A 20,308-nucleotide genomic window follows, 5' to 3' on the forward strand; every position below is an offset into this window, starting at 1 on the left:
AAATCTTGTCATCATCACCTGGGAGAACCCACTCACAGAAGGCACCCTCTGGGCACACCACCTCCTGTATTCCTCCTTGTTTTCAATCTGCCCCCCTGCCCAAGGCAATTCTGAACAGGGATTGATAGGTCACAACAGGTGGATTTTTTTTTTTTTTTTTTTCCCTCTCCAGTTTGCATGTTGAACAGTTTAATTAGCTCACTGAACACACCATCCCTTCCTGAGAACACTTGTGTGACAGTGGGAGCAGATAAGGTGTATCTGCAAAACAGGTTTCTCTTTAGAATGAATGGGTGGGGATTATGAAAATGTCAACATAGATTAGGCAAATATTTGTCCTTTCTCCTTTCTTCCATTAGGAACTGTTAAAGCTGCGTCAAAGATTTTTAAAGCGTGAAAGCCTTTGAGCTAAAATGGGTAATGCCACTGGAGAGCTTCATCTGTTAGTTTGCTGCTTCTGGATGAGCTTTAGAAAGTGGTTTCTGGATTTCATATTTACATAGGTAAGGCTATTTCTCTCTCTCTCTCTCTGTGTATATATATTATTTAACTATTATAACCTTCTGGTATAGGGCTATAAAAATGAGTGAGCCTCACAGTAATGTTTTACTACTTTCCCCTAACCTTTATTAAAGCTATGTTTGTCTTACAAATATATTATAGATATCCCACAGCAGGCAGAAGGGTGATGCCAAGGAAAATACTTTTTGAAGGACCAAATCCTTTATACACTAAAGTGTGTTATGCATTTAGTGCAGTATGAATGGTGCAACTGACTCACTAGGGATCTCACATGCTGTCAATTAGTTGTCTATGGGAAATTTATTGTTGTTTCTATCTCAGATCTCTTTGACTGAGAAAACTACATCACTTCGTGATTAACTAGTGATGCTAGTAATCAAACACAAGATTTTTTGACTCTCCAGCAATGCATTATTACTTTTTTATATATAAGGTCAAATCCTAAATCAAACCTGTCTATTGTACTATTTTTTCTCAGTTTCCATTCAGTCCTCACTCAAGTAAATTCTCACTGACATCAATGGACCTTTGACTGAATGAGGGATGCCCATAATATGGAAGATGTAAGCAAAGTTGATTAGACTATACATATCAAAACAGAATAAAATCCTTGCCCTAAGAATTTGCAATATAAATTCACAGACAGCAGAATTCTATAGAGTCATTAGCACGCATGGGGCCTGATGCAGTGAAATTTACAGCAATGGGCAGCTTTCCATTGATTTCAGATCGCTTTGGATCAGGCCTGTAATCTCTTAGATAAACTGGGAATGTGGGGGGGGGAGCAGTTTAGGACACCTTTTCCACCTGTAATTTCAGTTACACTGTAATCATTTCTGTAGCTTGTGATTATTATGAAGTGTAAGAGATGACATATTTTATATCCCCAGACAAATCTCTCAGATAAACTGGGAATGATTTTAGGGAAAAATCCTATCTACTTCTTCACTTAAACTCAAAAGGACTTTTTGCATGTGTAAGATGAGCAGAAGTTTGACCCGAGGGGAAGAGGGAAGGTGCTTGTTAAATATTCACAAAAACAAATCTACCACATAACTGTGGTATTTAACATCTGATTCTGCCACTCTTACTCACATGGAGTAGGGGGATTAGTACAAGGACTGAATAATTAGTCCTTATTCAGATAAGGTTATCTGACTTCTGATCGACTTACTTAGACTGAAAAGTATCTTGTTCCACATACTCTCATTAAAGCTAGTGGAGCTGCTTGTGGACTGGGGTGCATGAGAAAGATCATCATATTTCTGCCAATATAAATAAGGATGGCAGAAACTGAGCGTACATATCCTGCCTTATTCATTTTGGACACCAATCAAAAATAGTTATAGTCACATAGCCAATGCTGGAAATATAAGCCAGCGTTTGCCTGCAATGGGCCAGTGGGAACAGATGTTGGCAAGGAAATAGAATACTTTCCAAAAATTTATTATTATAAATATTAATGAGTGCAAAAATATTGTAAGGTTAAATTCTACTTTGAAAAGCAGCCTTATAGAAATGACATTGCAGGGTTCTACGTTTATCTCTGGATTAAATCTTATTTTTCAGTTCTGTGAATTTAGCTTGGGCTCTGAGAGTCAAATTGTGTTCTTTCTGACTCTGGCAGGAATAAAAATAAAAATAACAGGCCAGATCTTCAGCTGGTGTAAATGTGTTTAGCTCCAATGAAGTCATTGAAACTACAGAGATTTATGCCAGCTGGGAACACGGCTCTCTGCATATAGAATTTAGCAAGTGCGTCGATTTCAGGGAGACTAGAATAGCCTTTCCCATAGAAGTTATGCCTCTGCAGGACTAACAGAATTAAAAATAACCCAAACATTTTTTTCTAACTCAAGTAAGTGGCTATATCTCTGAATACACTCGGGGAACTGATCTATTGAGTGGTGGATCTAGACTAAAGTTTTTTCAGAGGTGTTGGGGTAGCACCTCTGTCAATGGATTATCCACTCAGAGTGACGATTTCATTTAACTAATTTGCCATGCTACTAGAGTTTTAAAAGTTTGTGTTACCATCTAGTAAATTTGCCATTCAAAAAAACCAGAACCAAAAAAGATGCCTGTGGGAGCATTTCAAAATTAATTTCATAGTAATGGAAAATGGGGAGGAAGGAAAGGACTCTGCTTGTGGGACTGGAGTATTGGAACTGAAAAGTTGGAAGTATGAGCCCAATAAATTTTCAAGCACGTATGTTAGAGGGCCAGGTTCTGCCTTTGCAGATGACAGTCAACACTTGCCAATTTTGCCTGCGCTATATTGAAAAGTTTGCCTCAGTATTTGCTATATTTCCCTGTCCTTGCTAGAGGGGATACCTGGAATGCTGAAAAAAACAGACTAGACATGCCGGCTAGGCCCAGCTGTGCATTGGGGGTGAAAGCTCTGCTGCACTGCATTGGGGGAGAACGGGGAAGCATTGTGTAATAGGGAACTCCTTCGTAGGCAGGGGGAGCTCTTGTCCTCCTGCTGTACCCCTTTATAGAGTCCAGCCTGCCTTCCTCTGCTGTCTTGTCCTGATTTATGGGCCAGTGTGAAGGGAAAGGAGGGCCATGTCCTCTTTGCAGTGCTGTGTGCCCTGGAAGAGTAGCAACAGAGTCACTACCCTGAATGCGGTGTCTAATTGTGCTTTACTCAGGCCATGCAAGGGTGAAGGAAGGGTCTTTGGGTCCATTCTTTCCCCCATTCTTCCCCACACTGTGTGCTCACCTAAGGGCCTGGCAGAGGGAAAATCCTAATGAGGGGAAGTTATCACTAAGGCCGTGGGAGGTGCCTAAAATGGGCACTGGGGTATCAGAAAGTCTTGGTCCTGTAAGGTGCCAAGCACCTCTTGAAAATGGCACTGAGCATCTCATGAGGGACATTCAACACCTCGCTGGATCAGGCCCTAAAGTGAATGTTTCAGCAATCAAGTAGATCCTCACATCTGAGAACTGGGCCCACAATGTAAAGTAAGAGATCAGCTAAAAAACAAACAATAAAACCCCAACCCTTTCGCAAAGCTTCCTGCTCTTTATTTTCTTGCTGTATTTTCTCAGTAATACAATAGCAGTTGACTTTAGGTTTCTGGAACTATAGTTTCAAAAACACATGCTGGGCTTGGCTTGGTGCCAGCTCCCAGGTTTAGAGAAGAATGAAGAGCAAAACACATCTGGATGAGGAGGAGGAGGAAGAAACATATAGGGTCTGATTCTCCTCTCACTTGCACCAATATAAACAGGGAGCAAATCCCCGGAAGTCACTGGAGCTACACTAGTGTAAAACTGGTTCCTGGTGAGAGGAGAATCAGACCCACTCTTTATATATCAAGCAATTCTCTCCTCTCCCCTTTCTAGCTTTTTCCATGTCAAATCTCAGCAGACTTGCTGGGCTGGATGAGAAAACCCACTTGTTGCAGATAGTGGTGATCTGGATTCAGTTATGGTACTGGGGACTGTGCATTTGAGGGCTAGGCTTCCCAGACAGAACACCATGCAGTAAGTGGCACTCTGCCCCAAGTCAGTATGGAATTGATGTCCTAGGATGGCATTAGGGGTCCTATTCTCTCTTGGCATATTCATCAACTGGAATCCTGACCTCTTCTGCTCACTGAAGATCTGATGACACTTTTTATTCAAGTCAGGATGTCTAAGCCTCATGTCCTGGTCAATTTCCAAGTCTGGTAATTACATTTTACCTCCTTGAATCTCCCCTGGAGTTTCACATGCACACAAAAGTCCTCCTTATCTGTCCTAAATTGTTACTCCTGGGGGAATTCTGCGCCACTGTGCATGCACAGAATTTATGTCCCCTGCAGATTTCTTTGCTTCCCCAAAGAAAAATGACTTTCTGATGGGGAAGCAAAGGAAAGCCACAACAGTGGTCATGTGACCCTCCCCAGCAGTATGTTTCAGGTACCCAGGGCAGCCAGCGGAGAGGTAAGTCACTGTGGGGCAGAGGACGGGACTGGGGAAGACCTGGCTAATGACCCCTACCCTGCGCTGGGCTCAGCTGCGAATCCCAGCTGGTCTGGGGAGGAAGGGACTCCCTCTTCCCCTGCACAGCATCTAGGGCTGGGTCAGACCCACCTCCAGATTTCTCCCCCAGTTTCAGGAAGTTTTCTGCATCCATCACTCCTCAGCTGCAGGGGTAGGGATCCCTGTACAGGGTGCTGCTCCCCCATGACCCAACCCCGTGCATCCAGACCCACTCATACACAGACCCTCCCGCTGAGCCTCATGCCCTCACACTCAGAACTCACTCATGAGCCCCACGCTCCATGCACCTGGACTATCCCGATGAGCCACCCAGATCCCCCCCTCCAAGTCCCAACCAGCTGCACCTGGATCCTCACCCCACTAAGCCCCACTCCTCATCTGGACCCCCTCACTGAGTCCCCCACACCCAGACCCCTCTGCTGAGTTCTATCCCCCCCGATACCCAGACCCCCCGGCTGAGCCCCAACCACCTTCACCTGGACCCCCCTGCAGGGTCCCATTACTGTTGCACACAGAACTGCTGAATGAGCCCCTGTGCATCCAGATCCCCCACAAACCCTGATCCCCCATTAAGCTGCCCACACCCAGATTGCCCACACAGAACCTTCTCAACTCACACCTGGATCCGTGGACACTAAGCCCTCCACACTTGGACCCTGCCTTGCTGAGCCCTCCTGCCCACATTTGGTGCACCTAGCATAGAAGGGCAGGGCTCTGGGGTGTTTCTGAGACAGACCCGGTCCTTGTACTGTGTCAGGGTTGGGTGCAGCCTCACTGCGGAGTCCATGTGCCAGGGAAGAGCTGCACAGTGATCTCCAACCTCTGTGCAGTCAGTGGCCTGTGCTCCCCAATGCCATGCTGGAGCATCCACATTTATTTGACAAATAAAAATTGCAGAATTTTAAAATATTGTGCACAGAAATTTTATTTTTTTTGGTGCAGAATTTTAAACTTTTTGGTGCAGTATGCCCTCAGGAGTAATTAATTGTGATATAGTCTTGCTTTACATTCTGAATCAGCTGTTCTTTTCCCAGGGCTAGATTCTGCACAGCTCTTCTGTGGCTCCAATGGTGTATCTGAGAGGGAAGGGAGGAAGGCGCCTCCTCTGCCTTGCATGGCACATGTAAGGCTTGGGCAGAATTGCAGCCCTAATGTACTCCTCTGGGGGAAGACAGTACGTCAAATGGTGCAGGGAAGGGGTGGAGATTAGCCAGCCATGGCTCTGCCCTCCTCGCTCCACCTACATTGGCAAAGGTGGTTGGCCATGCAAAGGAGATCATGCTGCAGCCATTAGTGATGCAGCAGTTTGTGTGCTCCCCTATACACTGGGGAACTCAGGGAGGCCCCCCGCTTTCTGCTTCCTTTGGAGTAATCTGACTGCTGTGTTCCCAATGCAAAGATGGCACAATCCAACCCCAAGTGACTAAACAGCATTTTTAACCAAATGTCTGTATAAAATTTCTTTTTAAACTGTGTCAGATCCTTTGAAATGAGAAACTCCTAATAGGTTCTTGTAATAACTGACATGGACTGACAAATTTGGGGCCCAGGTCTGCTCCAGTTGAAATCTGTGGGAATTTGGCTATTTACATCAATGGGAACAGGATTGGACCATTTGTATCTGGTATCACATGGAATAAAAATGATGTGCTGGACTTAATGACTATAATGATGGCTACATTTTAGTTGATAAACAGAATTACTAGTAATCAATTATGTGCCATTTCTTTTTGGGGCAAATGAGTTTTTCACTTTGCTATTTGCTACAATGCATTCAGATTGGATCCTGTAGCTCCGTTTAAGGGATTTTGCATTTTATTCTTGTAGCTCATACAGCATCTTGCACACCGGGGTCTTGGTCTATCTCTAGGGCTCCTAGGCATGATGATAATTCCAATAACAAATAACAATAATAAAAATACAACTTTGCCACTTTTCATTTCCATTCCAGTATTGACAGAAATCTAGTACTTTGAAAATATCAAATGATTTATACAGCCTTGGTGCCAAGTAGCTACTAAATTGGAGGAAAAAAACCTGAAACTGCAATTCAAAACTACGTATCAGTAGAAATGTCATTTGCTGGTTACAGACTCTCAAGCATGATTGAATGTACCCGTTACTTAAGAATCTGAAACCTACATCCTTTATTTCAGCTTTTGCATTCTAAGTACCAAGGCTGGTCTACAGGTCTGGCTTTTTTTACTTGTGAGCTTTTACATGGATGTTCAGGTGCTCTGCATCCTGAATATCAAGTTCTGTGTCCTTCATTGCTTGTGATTGTTTGCAATGCAAATGCGAGGGTTTGTATCAAAGAGAACCATATCCATGGTAACCAAATGAAGACAAGTTTGCATTACTTCCTTAGTGAAGTGTAATCCTTCCCCTTGTGGATGTGCCAAAGGGTCACACTGTGTTAAAGAGACAGGAATACATTTTTTAAAAAATAAAGGCAAATAAAGCAGTTTTTGCTTTTTTTATTTGTCTCAGTTTTCTCTCTCACACATACCATTCGCTCTGTGATTATTATTTTTTAAAGTCTGCTCATCATTAGAACCTAGACTGGACATTGTTCCTACTTTTCTTTGGCAGGGAAGATAAGCAAACAATCATCCATCTTAGCTGTCAACTCAAACACCACTTGTTGGCAAACAGCCTTTCTTGGCCCTTCGTGTTGGTTTTTTTGTTTGTTGTTTTGTTTTTTTGGTTTAATGGGGGCTGGGGAACTGACCCATGAGCACAAGTTCCTGTATCTTGGTTTTCCAATCTTTGAGGGAGTAGCACAGCACAGATGTAGATGCACACAGACACCAATTCCATTTTATTAACAGCTGGAGCAAGCCATACAGGTTAGATCGCAGCTTACTGTTTTTATTATACTACAAAATGCCTTCTGTTCTTCCAATTTAAGGGAAAAAATGCTGTTTTGTTTTTATTTTTCTGGTTTAAGTTCCAGTTAAAAGAACTGTAGCCTTGATTTCTTTAGCTTTTTCCAGCCTTGTAGATTGTACTTGTTTGAGCAAGAAATGTTATTAATGAAGGCAATGAAAACTGGTCAAATGAAATGAATTGCTAGACCTTTGAGGTTGTTGCTTTTGTATTAGTTGTTCTAGTTAACAGGTGATAGCAAGTTTCACAAGTTATGAGATCTGTGGTAAATTTTCAAACTTTGCCTTTCATGACAATATTAAAGAGGTTTAAAATTCAACTATTTCTCTCTGTACAGTTTTACACTGTGTTTCAAATGGAAAATTTTGGGAATGGGGAGTGCTGTTGGTTCTTATCATCTGCTATGCTCCGTCTTCTCAATTAAGAGCTAAATCATTATGATTAAAATGTGACATTATGATATGATTCAGCTCCCGTCACAGAATTCATTCACAAAGAGCTGCATTGATCATCTTACATTGCACTAGTACTTATACTTTAATAAGAACAGGAGTGAAATCCTGGCCCTACTGAAGTCCATGGAAGTTTTGCCATTGACTTCACTGTGACCTGTAATTCACCCAAGATTTTTATCTACAAAATCATAATAAAAATAAGGCATTATTTGATTTTTCCCCATTTTGCGTAACTGCTGTATTTTTAAAAAGTTTTCTATTTCATACCATAGAATTATTTCATATTATTATTATTTTAGCCCCCAGTATATATTTTACACTTCTACAGCAGCGTCACGTAGGGATTGCAATACACTTAACAAACAATTAATTTAGCCTAACAATGTTTCTGGAAAATAGTCTAGTATATGTGGGGAAATTGAGGCACAGAGGACTAGAGTCACAAAAAGACATATTACCTTACTGCCGCTTTAGGTGCCTAAATCACAGAATCAGGCCCCCACTGGGAATCTCATAGCTCCTGCTCAGCTGCCCCTGAATCTTGTAGGCATCTAAAATTACTGAGCCTAAATTTTTGTAGTAAACAGTCCTTAGACACCTACTTTTCTGCCTCTGAGCGTGTGCACTGCAGACCACACCAGGTATCCAGACACCTAAATCCCAGCATGATGCACACACTGGGAGAAGACAGGTGTTCCTATGCCTAACTCACTTGTGGGACGGACCTGATCACTGTGCTCTAAGCTCACTTACTGGATCAGGTGCCTGAAGGCAAGCTTACACAAAATGGCCTGGAGGTTGGGGGAAACATGGAGGAGTCATCCCTCATAATTTTTAGCCCAGTGATTAGGGTACTCACATGGGATGTGGGAGATCCCAGATTCAAATACCCCCTCTGCCAGAGGGAGAGAATGGATTGGAACAAGGATCTGCCACCCCTCAGGGATATTCTGATATGGAGCTCCCTTAGCCTCTCCTTCTAAAATTGTTCCACTGTGTACGTAGATTGGCTGTTGTCATAAGATTTCTATCATCTTGGTCCGCCTCCAACCAGGAAATAGGTTCCAGAAAATTAGTCCCTTCCAGTTTTAGATATGAACCAAAACTGTAATTGTGGGCTCAAATCCAGAAATTTGAAGCTGAAACCCTCTTCCAATTCAAATTTGGCAGAAAGAGACTTGAATTTGAGATTCCAGTGTGATCCCGTCTCTAGGGCTAGATTGTGACCAGTTCTGCACAGGTGCCTGGGGGTGGGGAGGGGAAAGGGGGTGCAAATAATCTTTTTTTACCCTCCACCCTTCTGGGACTAGTCACTGCTGGTGCTCACCTCCCTGGAGTTGGCAGGGCTTTGGTAGAGGAAAGTGCATGCTACAACCTATGTCATTTCCCTTCTACTCCTGACATTGTGCATCCTGTGTCTTCTTTCTTTTTTTGCTAGGTTACGTATATTGTGCTGCATTCATCTGATGGAGCTATATATTGGAATATAGAGAAGAGAGAAGACTAAAGATGATGAACATGATTCTATTCTATAAATACTTTCCAAGTAATAATGGCAAAGGCCATCTTTGTGGGGGGGTTTCCTCTCTCTCTTTTTTTATTTAAATCCTTCCTAAATGGAGATGATCAGTTTAGAACTATATGTAGTATTCCACTTACACATCCCAGGATACATAACTTGTTCTGTGATCCCAACACATATCTCTGAAAATAGCATTGGCTTTTCCCACAATGGTGTTGGATTGCAACAGTATGTTTAGTTTGCTCCTATAATGCATAAACCATTCTAGGCCCAAGAATATGCTCAACTGCTTTGCTGAATGGAGATGGAATTACTAATGTGTTTAAAGTTAAGCCTGTCCTTAAGTGCTTAGCTGAACTGGAGCGTCTGTGACTTGCTGCTGACTTCTAATCTGTTATCTGTGTGATGTATGTTACTTTCCTAGGAGCTTAGCTTTCCATTTATCAGTACTGATTTTCATTATGTGCAAGCCACTGTGTTGCTCTTGTCCGGTAGTTTCTGTCTTCCTGTGTTTTATGCAAACCCCTCTATTTTACTGTTATCAGTTGATTTGATGATTGTTGAATTCTATCCTTTATCTGGATGGTTAATAAAACATTAAATGATATCCATTCCAGAGACTGACCCTTCCGGCACATTACTTTTCCATTTGAAGATCTTTACATTAATAATTAGTCTCTGTTTCTCAACTAATTTCTAGTTTTCATACCTGGCAAGCATTTATCTAATTCCTTTAAATGTTTGTCAATGTATACGTATTGCACACCATGATGAATGAAAGGAGTTCCAGAGTAACTTTTTTTTTTTTTGTGAAATAATAATTTAAATATTGTCAGTGGCAAGGAAAATGGGGTTGCTAAGTGCTGGCAACTTTAAGTGAGATTGATCATCCTGAAAACTTGCCATAAATTGTCTGCACATTATTTCAGATGTATTTATTTGTTTACTTTGTGTAGTTAAGAACCTGTGTACATAGCTCATTCACAAGAGTCTTTAACTTCTACCTTGTTGCCTTCCTTGTGAACAGAGTCTCCAAGATGTTCCCAATGTGTTTATCAAATGAACAAAATACACAGAACATGGAAACTAGCCAGTCATTCATTTCATCGACAGATTTGCAGAGCTAAATTTACTTCTGGAGATCAATTAAATTAAAACACACAGATGATGAGTGGCTCTGGCACCCAAACTGTGATCAAGAGGACTCTCTTGTCTGAAAAGATGTACCTTATCAGATTAATTATTATGTATTATAATTAATAGGAAATCAAAAGGAGCTCTCCCACTATCCATGGAAAAGAAGTTAATGTTGCTAAGAATAATTAAGGCTAATGGGAGTTACCTATATACATCTCCAGATATAAGGCTTGATTCTCTATTGCCCTGCAGCTTGTGTAGTCATTTACATCAGGGCAAAATGGGTACAATACACTCCAGTTTGGATTTGGTAGTATTTTACACCCATTTTGCCCAGGTAAAAAGGACTATACAAGGTGCAGGAGAATCAGGGCCCTGGATATAAAACTTGAAACTAGGCACATTGAACTAAGCTATATCTGAATTTTTGTCCTTCACCCTCAGACATTCTGTGTCACAGCATCTCACCTTCTGTTTCTGCTGGAAATGATGAAAAAAAAGAGATCTCCTCTCCACATTGTAAAAGGTATCAGAGGGGTTGCCATGTTAGTCTGGATCTGTAAAAGCAGCAAAGAGTCCTGTGGCACCTTATAGACTAACAGAAGTATTGGAGCATGAGCTTTCGTGAGTGAATACATGCATCCGACAAAGTGGGTATTCACCCACGAAAGCTCATGCTCCAATACTTCTGTTAGTCTATAAGATGCCACAGGACTCTTTGCTATTGTAAAAGGTGTGGATTTACATCCTTTGTGTGTCTCACTTTCCAAGCATTTTTTTTTCCTGACAAGCATAAGATTCCACTTCCTTGCAGACAGTAGTTCCTGTAGTCCCATATCTTCACCATGGGCTCAAGAGCGAGGAAGGCTGTGTAGCCTTGCATGAGTGTAAGGAGAAGTTAGATCTCCCTGCCTTATATGCTGGCACAGCCTCTACAGAGGTTGGGCCTGTAGGCATAGGGCTAAGGGGGCACTGTATGCCCGCTTCTCTGCCTCTCCCTCCTCCCCTGCCTTGCAGGTAAGCAGAGATGGAAAGTCATAGCTCTGTCCTTCACCCTTGTCTCCTTGCAATATGTTGGCCAAAACTGTTCACATAGAGAAGACCTCACATGTATCCCCCTAGACAGTGCTATGTTTCCAAGGAGGGAGAGAAGGAGGTCACTCTGTACCCAGTGTGATTACTCCGGATTATCTTCACTTGGAAACAGCCAAATGTTTTTTTGCTGTAAGGAATGTTTTATTTACTTCCCTCACAGAGTGCTAGGACTGGGAGTGTGCGCAAGGTGTGAGTGTGTGGGAGAAATGCTTCCTTTGTTCTCGTCTTCCCTCTCTCCATCCCCTTCCCCCACACTATGTCCCTCTCCATTGCCTGCCGTAATCTGGACAAAAGGAGTTTGAATGGACTAGACTCCCTCCAAGAAAAGGAAGGAGCACACTGGCAGCACAGCATAGGGAAGCATAAATAGAGGACTTCACTCTCTAGTTCTTTTGGAAGCACCCAGGTCACCTTAGAAAGAAAGGCACTCAATGGGTAGACCAGGTCATGTAGGCCAATGTTCCATGAATGAGCTTCAGCCAACAACAACAACAAAAAAGTGGTTTAAAAGGATGTTAAGAATCCCAGTTCATTTACCTTAAAAGCATCCACAAAAGACAGACAATACAGGGGGATTTTTTTACAATCTAGTTACAGATACTTTGCTGGGTAGGCTCCAGCCTTTTCAGTTACATTCAGTTCCAGGCTTATTGTGTGTAGTTCTCACAGAACAAACATTGGAAAGGATCTTGTTCTAACAGAACAAACTTTGAAAGGAAACATTGAAAGCATCACTAAACTGCCCCACTGTTGGCTACTATGCCACCTGATGGGCAGATTCTCTGCCCAAGAAGAGGTTGGATTTCCTGGGGGAGACTATGAATAGAAATGAAGTGCCTTAGCCAAGCAAGGAGGCGAGACTTTCCCAATGCTTGCTAAACTGTGCCTTTCTCAAACCAGTGTTGTCATTGACAAAGAAAAAAAAATTTCCAGATTAATTTAAAAAATGAGAGAGACAACCTAACCAATGTTCCCCTTCCTCTCCTTTTCTCTCTGTCTCTTATGATAAAAAAAACTCTTAAAAGCTGCTCTTATGTGACTTAATCCTCTCCTCTCTTAAAATCTCTGATGCAGTCTGGCCTCCATCTGTCATCACATACACACTGTGAAAACAATCTCGTTGAAAATGTGATTCATGACTACAGTGATCTTTGTCAGAACGTCGCTTCATTGGAGCGCTTGGGCAGATTGAACAGCAGCACTTGGAAGGTTGAGTCAGGACCACCTTTTTTTTTTTTTTACTGCAGACTTAATGGGTGATTTGCTGGACTGAAATGTGGAAGGTTAACAGCTGAACCATGCTAAGCCTGGTAGAGAGTAAGATGTGCCTGCAATGCCCATGGCAAAGATATTTTAAATTTGTATTACAGTAGCACCTTACAAGACCATCTGAGACCAGGGACACATTGTACAGGACACTGTACAAACACATAGTAAGAAACAGTCCTTGCCCCAAAAACCTTACAATTCAAACATATCCGCATTACAGACAGGGAGCTGAGATGCAGACAGGTGAAGTGACTTGCCCAAGTTCATACAGGAAGTCTATGGTAGAATCAGGCATTGAACCCAGGTACCCTGAATTCCAGTCCAGTGCCTTAAATTCTCTGTGGAAATGCAGGCCTCTCCCACTTGAGCTAAAGGATGAACTCTGTCTATAAGTTGCTATAGTGTAAAACAGCCCGGTTTTGTTAAATATATTAAACATGATTTTCTTTGTATCTGTTTTCTTAGCTCACACACTTGCACTCTGAGATGGCTTCAGAGTCTTACTGTCATGGGACCAGCACTACCTTTGAAATGAACAAGAGGGATATCCTGTTATTTGCCAAGGCATCATGGACTCACCTGGATGAAGATTCTGTGACTCCAACAGTAGTAGACAACTCTCTTCCTCTTTCACAGCTTGGTGAGACCGAAAATGGCATTCCTGGGATTCTTAAAAGCCTATTATGACAGAGGATAATGGCATTTTTTCTTGCACTGTAGTGACTGCACTAATGACATGAGTTCAAAGGCACACACTGCACTAGAAGTAAGATCAGGCTTATAGTCATATAACTGTCTTGAAATAATCGTGTCATTTTACAATAATTCCACAATAGCCAATATGCAAACAATTACACAGTGGAAACAATTACACAGTAATAAGCATTAATACTATTGCATTATCTCCTAATAACTCTGGTGATACAAGTTATAAACAAGAATGTCACACAGTTTTTCAGTACCAAAGAGCCTTAAGTGGGGAGTATATGAATGTACAATAAAAGCAGACCTTTTATTTTTGTTGAGTTTGCCTGACTGCTATATTTGCCAGTTTCTCCCATTAGATTGATCCCCAGTCTTGTCCCTTCTCTATTCTATATTTCATTTCTAGTTATTTTAAGGTTTTATGCTGTCACCTATCACCATAGGATTTGAGCCCCTTATGTAAAACTTGAGAGGAATAGCAAAGTCCTTAGTGGGCTTCATGGAGTCCCTGGCACTTCTCCTTTTTCAGGGTGTAAACTCCCTTTCAGTAAGTTTTCGTTTTGTGACTTTTTAGATTTTATTGGTTTACTTTTTAAGGCTGATTTGTTTCAGGGTATTTTTTGGTTGGTTGATGTTTATTGGCTAAAAGAGGTATCAGTGTTTTATCTACTATTTTAAAACTATTTTGTTAATCCCAAACCATACACTGCGGAAATGCAGGCCTCTCCCACTTGAGCTAAAGGATGGGCTCTGTCTATAGGTTGATATATTGTGAAACAACCAAGATTTGTAAGATGTATTAAACATGAGTTTCTTTGAATCTGTGTGTGTTGTTTTGGGGTGGGGTTTTTGTTTGGTTGTTGTTGTTTCCATTTTAGGCCCTGATCTGTTTGTGTGCCTGCACAGTGGGAAAAGATGCAAAACAAACCTAGGCCTTCTTTACATTCATGTTGCACTGGTTTAATCTGAACAGGCTTTAAACTGATTTAGGCCTGGTCACACTAGGAAATTAGGTCAATATAACTATGTTTCTCAGGGGAGTGAAAAATCCACACCCCAATTACTGGTTTTGTTAAAATTTTATTTTTGTTGTATTTTTCTGACCATCTCTTATTTATATTTTGGTGAATGCAGTATCTAACATCTGACAGTGCACGAACTTCCAGGGAATACTCTTTCAATGAACTTTAATCCTAATACCCTAATTAATTAAAGACTCAGTGGTGACAGCTAGGCTATTTTTTAAACTGATGATTTATCTGAACATCAAGAAACAAATAAAAAAAGCATTAATACATATTGTATTGTAGCATTTTTAGCGATTAAATAATTATCTCTCTGTGCCTCAGTTTCCCCATATGTAAAATAGAGATAATAATCCTTCCTTTCTCCTACCTTTTATTCATCTTCTCCATTTAGATTGTACCATTTTGGGGGCAGGGACTGTCTCTTACTATGTTTTTGTATAGTGCCTACCACAATGGAACTTCATTTACAAAGAACTCAAGGTATTGAAATGAAATTAGTGGCAGTCTTTCCCCGAATAGCTTTTACAAATTCTGGGATTAATGGCACTGGGAAATGAAGCAGTTCAGTCATGTAGTAAATGGCTATAAACAAATCAGAAATTGTAGCCAATGATCCTATATCTTTTTTTTAATCATTATTTTTAGAAGATTCTAAAGAAGAAAATATTCGCCACTGGCTGGATTCTGGGTTCTTGTAAGTTTTGGTCATGTTACTGAATAAGTATTTGCTGCATCCTCAAATTATGCCTGTGCACTTACTGATAGCAACAGTAGAGCTGGCCAGGAATTTTCCATTGGGATGATTTTCTGATGGACAATGTAGTTTCTGAAAAATTGAAATTTTCTGCAGGAAAATTGAAATTTTGCTGAAAATTTTTAATTTTCCATTGGAAAAATCAAAACTAAATATCTGATTTTTAGGTGTGTTCAAAATGTTTTGTTTTGAATCAATTCAGCATTAAACTATATTTCCCTGTTATGGTGCATTGCCTCATGGGAGTTGTAGTGCACTTTCACATTCTCTCATATGGGTTGGAGGGGCTATACTTCTGTTGAAATGTTTTGTTTCTACAGAAAATGGCAAAGTGAAATGTTTAAACATTTCCAAATCAACATTTTTCAGAATATTTTGTTCCATGAGAAAAAATAAGATTTCACTGTTTTATCCAATTTGTGATGAAAACAAATATTGGAATTTTCCAAGGAACATAAATTCTGAATTTTGCTCAGTTGTAGCCAATAGCACGGACTAGGTATTTCAGTAGCTAGAACTACATTCTGCCTCTTCATAGACAGAATTGTACCAGGGAGAAGGAATGGCACAGCCTTAAGAACAGTGTCTGGAGGCATGGTGTTGAGTATAAAAGGATGTAAGAAGCCTGCCAGCACTTTCTAGGCTTAGTGTGGGCAGGACCATCACCATGGCCTGTCCCACCCAGCCATGCCCCACGTGGTCATTTAGTGCAGTATTGCAAGCTAGTGACCACCCCACCGCACATATTGGATCTAGTGGGAACCAGATTATGGCTGCCTCCGGTGTGGGTGCACTAAAAAGGGTAAGGCTTTGTTCAGCCTCTTCCCTCACTAGTCCATGTGGACAGAGGAAGCCATAATTTTAGTCTTTGATAGATTTAGGACCATAAACCACAGGCTTTACTTAGGCAAAATTTTCAGGAACATAAACAGAGGCTTTGTCCGTAGCAAGGGCTGCAAGATTGGACCCTTAGTGCTTACTTAAGGTCTCTGAATGTTGGGGAGTGGGGGAGGGGGCATGTACTGGTAAAAATTAAGTTGAGCACAGGGAATATTTTCCTCACCACCATACATACATGGCAGCTCTAATTACATTGAATGCCTAGTGCTGTACTTTTCTATGACACTATATCCCCCAGCCATATCTACTTAATGAAGGAGCAGCTGAGTATCATGCTTTTTATGGAGATTTAATTCCTTCTTTTTTAAAAACCACATCTTATATTTACAGCTTATCTACAAGTGAAGATTTACAACAAGGCAGAGAAAAAGCAGGTAAAACGATAAAAAATCTGGGAGATCTGCCTCTCTGGGCAAAGGATTAACTAGCGCCTCCATGATTAATAAACAATCAGTAGAGATTTCACCATTTGTCTTGTTCCTCTGAGGAGTTGTACATTTGTACAATACTAAAAGGCACAGCTCTCCATTTGTCTTTGCATCTGCTGTGTAGAGCCTTTCATCCATAGGTAAACTTTCCGTTCCTTCTCCCTCTGGAGTCTCAATCAGAAGACCCCCAAACTAGTACTCAGCAGAGTCCTCTTTAATCTCCAGATCCTCAGTGGATGTAAATTTGTGTATCTCTACTCAAGTTAATGGAGATACCTGTGCAGATTTCTACCAGTGGATGATCTGGCCCACTTTGTTTTTGGGGTGTTTGATTTGATCTGCTTTAATTCTTGCTTTGATTGTGACCTCTCTCCTAATGTACTTGTTAACTAAGGGTAACAGATCTCTGGGTTATGTCAGTGATGGAGGAACATGAAAGGGAGCCAAAAACCCCAACCCCTTGTTCCCTCTCAGATATGTAAGTCCACCAAAGCTTTCAAATTCTGAGTACCTGCTGTGGATCCAAATAACTGCTTAATAATGCTGCTCACATTCTAACGTGATATTCTCAACTTCCTATTTGCTCAAAATTGAGAGGTATAGAACTTCAAAATGAAATTTCCTCTTATCATCTCTTAATATCCATCATTTTCTGTGCTGCTAAAGTGTCCTAGTCCCTCTCAAGTATTCAATACTACATTTAACCCTGCAAAATGTATTCCTTACTGCACATATGTAAGTACCCCTTTTCCTGCGAACACAGCACCAACTAACACTGTTGTTGGCTTAGAAAAACCTTTTTGTTTTGTGATGTTGTCATAAGCTTTCTCTGACTGATTTCTAAAGGGCATTATCTTCCCAAAAGTATATTCCAGCTCAGTAATCAGATGAAATGTTTTCAGAGTCTAGAATAAACACATTTGTAGAGATCAGAAAGCGTACCTACTGTACCATCACACTACCTTATGCCTCTTAGTTTGAGAATTTGTAGGTTCTCTTTCTATATATCCCCTTACAATCGCACTCTGCCAGTTTGCAGATCTTCTGATTAAGGAAGGAAATCAAGAAGGAAAGGGAAGTGGAGAGCTCACCTATGGATGAAACTCTACTCAGCAGGTGCCCTCAGATGCAAAGATAAATGGTTCTATGTTGTGTCTAAGCCTGCTGCTGACACACTAGTTATGTTCCATGGCTACTCCAAACATTGAAAACTACAATCATTTCAAATTAACACGCAGCAGCAGCTTCCACAGTGCTGTACTTTTACATTGGTGGTGCATGTGTTTGTTTCAATCCCAGTAATACACACTATTGAGAGTTTACTATAATGTTAAATTTCTGTTGGCAGGGCATCAAGTTCTTTTGGAAGGAAAAGTTGGCAAGCCCTATCAAGGAAGAATTCTAATAACTTCCCACATTTTTTCCTTTTGCCTTTGACAGGCACCCAACCTTTTTATAATGCATCTCCAGCTTTTGATTGCATGAAACCGGAAAAGGGTATACGTTGTGTCATGAGACAAGTAGCAGATTCTTTTGCAAATGGAGCACAGAGTTTGCTCTTAGAAGTTCTGGTTTATGTTGCCATAGCAATTACAGAATGCCAACATCCTTTTTGTTCATAATTTTGATGGTTATCCTTGCAGTGAGTAAACCACAAGAATTTGTGTTAGGATTTATGAGCAGGAAAGTAATCCAGTAGAGAACAAGAAAGAATGCTTTTTCCTTTCTTTGTAGACAAAGCTTTGTTAATAGAAAGCAAATATTTAAATCTTGAGAAAAGAGGTAAAAAGATATTGGCATGTGCCACAGAATGGCATCTATTGTTAACCACGGGAAAATATTCTGCCCCAACTTCCAAGCAGCAAGGAAGATTTTGAGTCCATGAGTGTGTTATTTCATTGCTGGGAGGAGCAATGAGTTATACTGACACAGCACACTGTATCCTAATCTCACTTATTTACAGTAGTGAGCAAGTTTGTTAGATGGTATAAACCAGGGGTAGGCAATGTATGGCACACGTGCCGAAAGCGGCACGCAAGCTGATTTTCAGTGGCACTCACACTGCCCGGGTCCTGGCCACTGGTCCGGGGGGCTCTGCATTTTAATTTAATTTTAAATGAAGCTTCTTAAACATTTTAAAAACCTTATTTACTTTACATACAACAATAGTTTAGTTACATATTATAGATTTATAGAAAGAGACCTTCTAAAAACATTAAAATGTATTATTGGCACACGACACTTTAAATTAGAGTGAATAAATGAAGACTCGGAACACCACTTCTGAAAGATTGCCGACCCCTGGTATAAAGAAAGTGTAGCTTATAACTTCTATCTGTAGCACCTTGGAACTCCAGAAACCACTGTTCAATACTTCCAGTTCCTAGCCAGACTATTTCTCTAACAAAAACTGTTTCAGCTGCTCTGTGATTGTGTTAGCTCGTCCCCAAACACATTACAGGTTTCATCCAAAACCTAGTCTTTCCATTGACTTCACTGGGCATTGGATCTGATGTTACGAGCTCGTCTACACTGGAAAGTTATAACCGTATAAGATAAAATTTGAATTTAAATGGATATAGTTATGCTAGTATAACCCCCTGTGTGGATACTCTTACCCCTACACAAATTTAGCCCTCCTGATTCAGTTGATAATTAAAACTTCATCAAAGCTTGGGGATCAGAATCTGGGTTAATCCTCAGCTTGGACAGGTGTGTCTTTGGGGATCTTTGCAACAAAAAAGGAAACTCATTTAAGAATCCTTCCACATAAATATAAGGAGTTTGGTATATACTGTTAATGGTGCACCGCATCCAAAAACATCTCAACAGTCAACCTATGTAACTCTTTGCCAGATGATGTTGTGAAGGCCAAGACTATAACAGGGTTCAAAAACGAACTAGATAAGTTCATGGAGGATAGGTCCATCAATGACTATTAGCCAGGATCGGCAGAGATGGTGTCCCTAGCCTCTGTTTGCCAGAAGTTGGGAATGGGCGACGGGATAGATCACTTGGTGATTACCTGTTCTGTTCATTCCCTCTGAAGCACCTGGCATTGGCCACTTCTGGAAGATGGGATACTGGGCTAGATGGACATTCAGTCTGATCCATTATGGCCGTTCTTATGTTATCTATTTTCCTTACCACTGAACCCAATTCAGTGCTTAGGTAGGTTGATCATCAGTGGCTAACATGCTCTTTGGGGTCCTATCTCACATCTGTGTGACAATGAAGTTAAAGTTTTCACATATTTGCTGCTTTTGCTAAAATAACATGGTCATGCAATAAAATAAATCTTACGTTTGTTCTAGTTTGCCAACATTTCTCTCCTGAGTGGCATTAGGAGTACAAATATAAATGTATTTTCTTATTTGTAGTTTCCTTGGCTAACCCAGGAATGGTGCAAATGACTGTGCAAAGCTATATGAGGTATGTTTCAGACAATACATGGCTATATTAGATATAAAGGAAGGTATTTTATATTTAATATTTTCAAAGAAACCACAAAGTTTTTTCTGTAGATAGTTGTTTGTTTTTTTTAACATTAGTACCTTTAGTACAAGACATAAGCAAAATTTAAATCTTGTTTAAACTGTATCTTGTGGGGC

At 40.7% G+C, this 20,308-nt stretch overlaps 1 protein-coding gene across 7 annotated transcripts in view; it reads left to right on the forward strand.

Moving 5' to 3' along the window:
- Window positions 1–407: 407 nt before the first annotated feature.
- ITPRID1 (ITPR interacting domain containing 1) overlaps window positions 408–20,308 on the forward strand; it is a 70,461-nt gene continuing 50,560 nt past the window's right edge. For 2 of the 7 annotated variants that reach the window (XM_050937897.1, XM_050937892.1), the window contains exons 1-6: window positions 7,203–7,364; window positions 9,298–9,405; window positions 13,348–13,522; window positions 15,261–15,309; window positions 16,600–16,643; window positions 20,078–20,129. In XM_050937897.1, the coding sequence (XP_050793854.1) occupies window positions 13,369–13,522; window positions 15,261–15,309; window positions 16,600–16,643; window positions 20,078–20,129 (299 nt within the window). In that variant the 5' untranslated portion in view covers window positions 7,203–7,364; window positions 9,298–9,405; window positions 13,348–13,368. Of the gene's footprint in view, window positions 504–7,202; window positions 7,365–9,297; window positions 9,406–10,859; window positions 11,045–12,687; window positions 12,823–13,347; window positions 13,523–15,260; window positions 15,310–16,599; window positions 16,644–20,077; window positions 20,130–20,308 lie in introns of those variants that run through there. The other 5 variants (XM_050937894.1, XM_050937893.1, XM_050937895.1 and 2 more) reach the window with 5 other exon arrangements.

Source organism: Gopherus flavomarginatus, chromosome 2 (genome assembly GCF_025201925.1).
Source record: "Gopherus flavomarginatus isolate rGopFla2 chromosome 2, rGopFla2.mat.asm, whole genome shotgun sequence".
Taxonomy (NCBI): domain Eukaryota; kingdom Metazoa; phylum Chordata; order Testudines; family Testudinidae; genus Gopherus; species Gopherus flavomarginatus.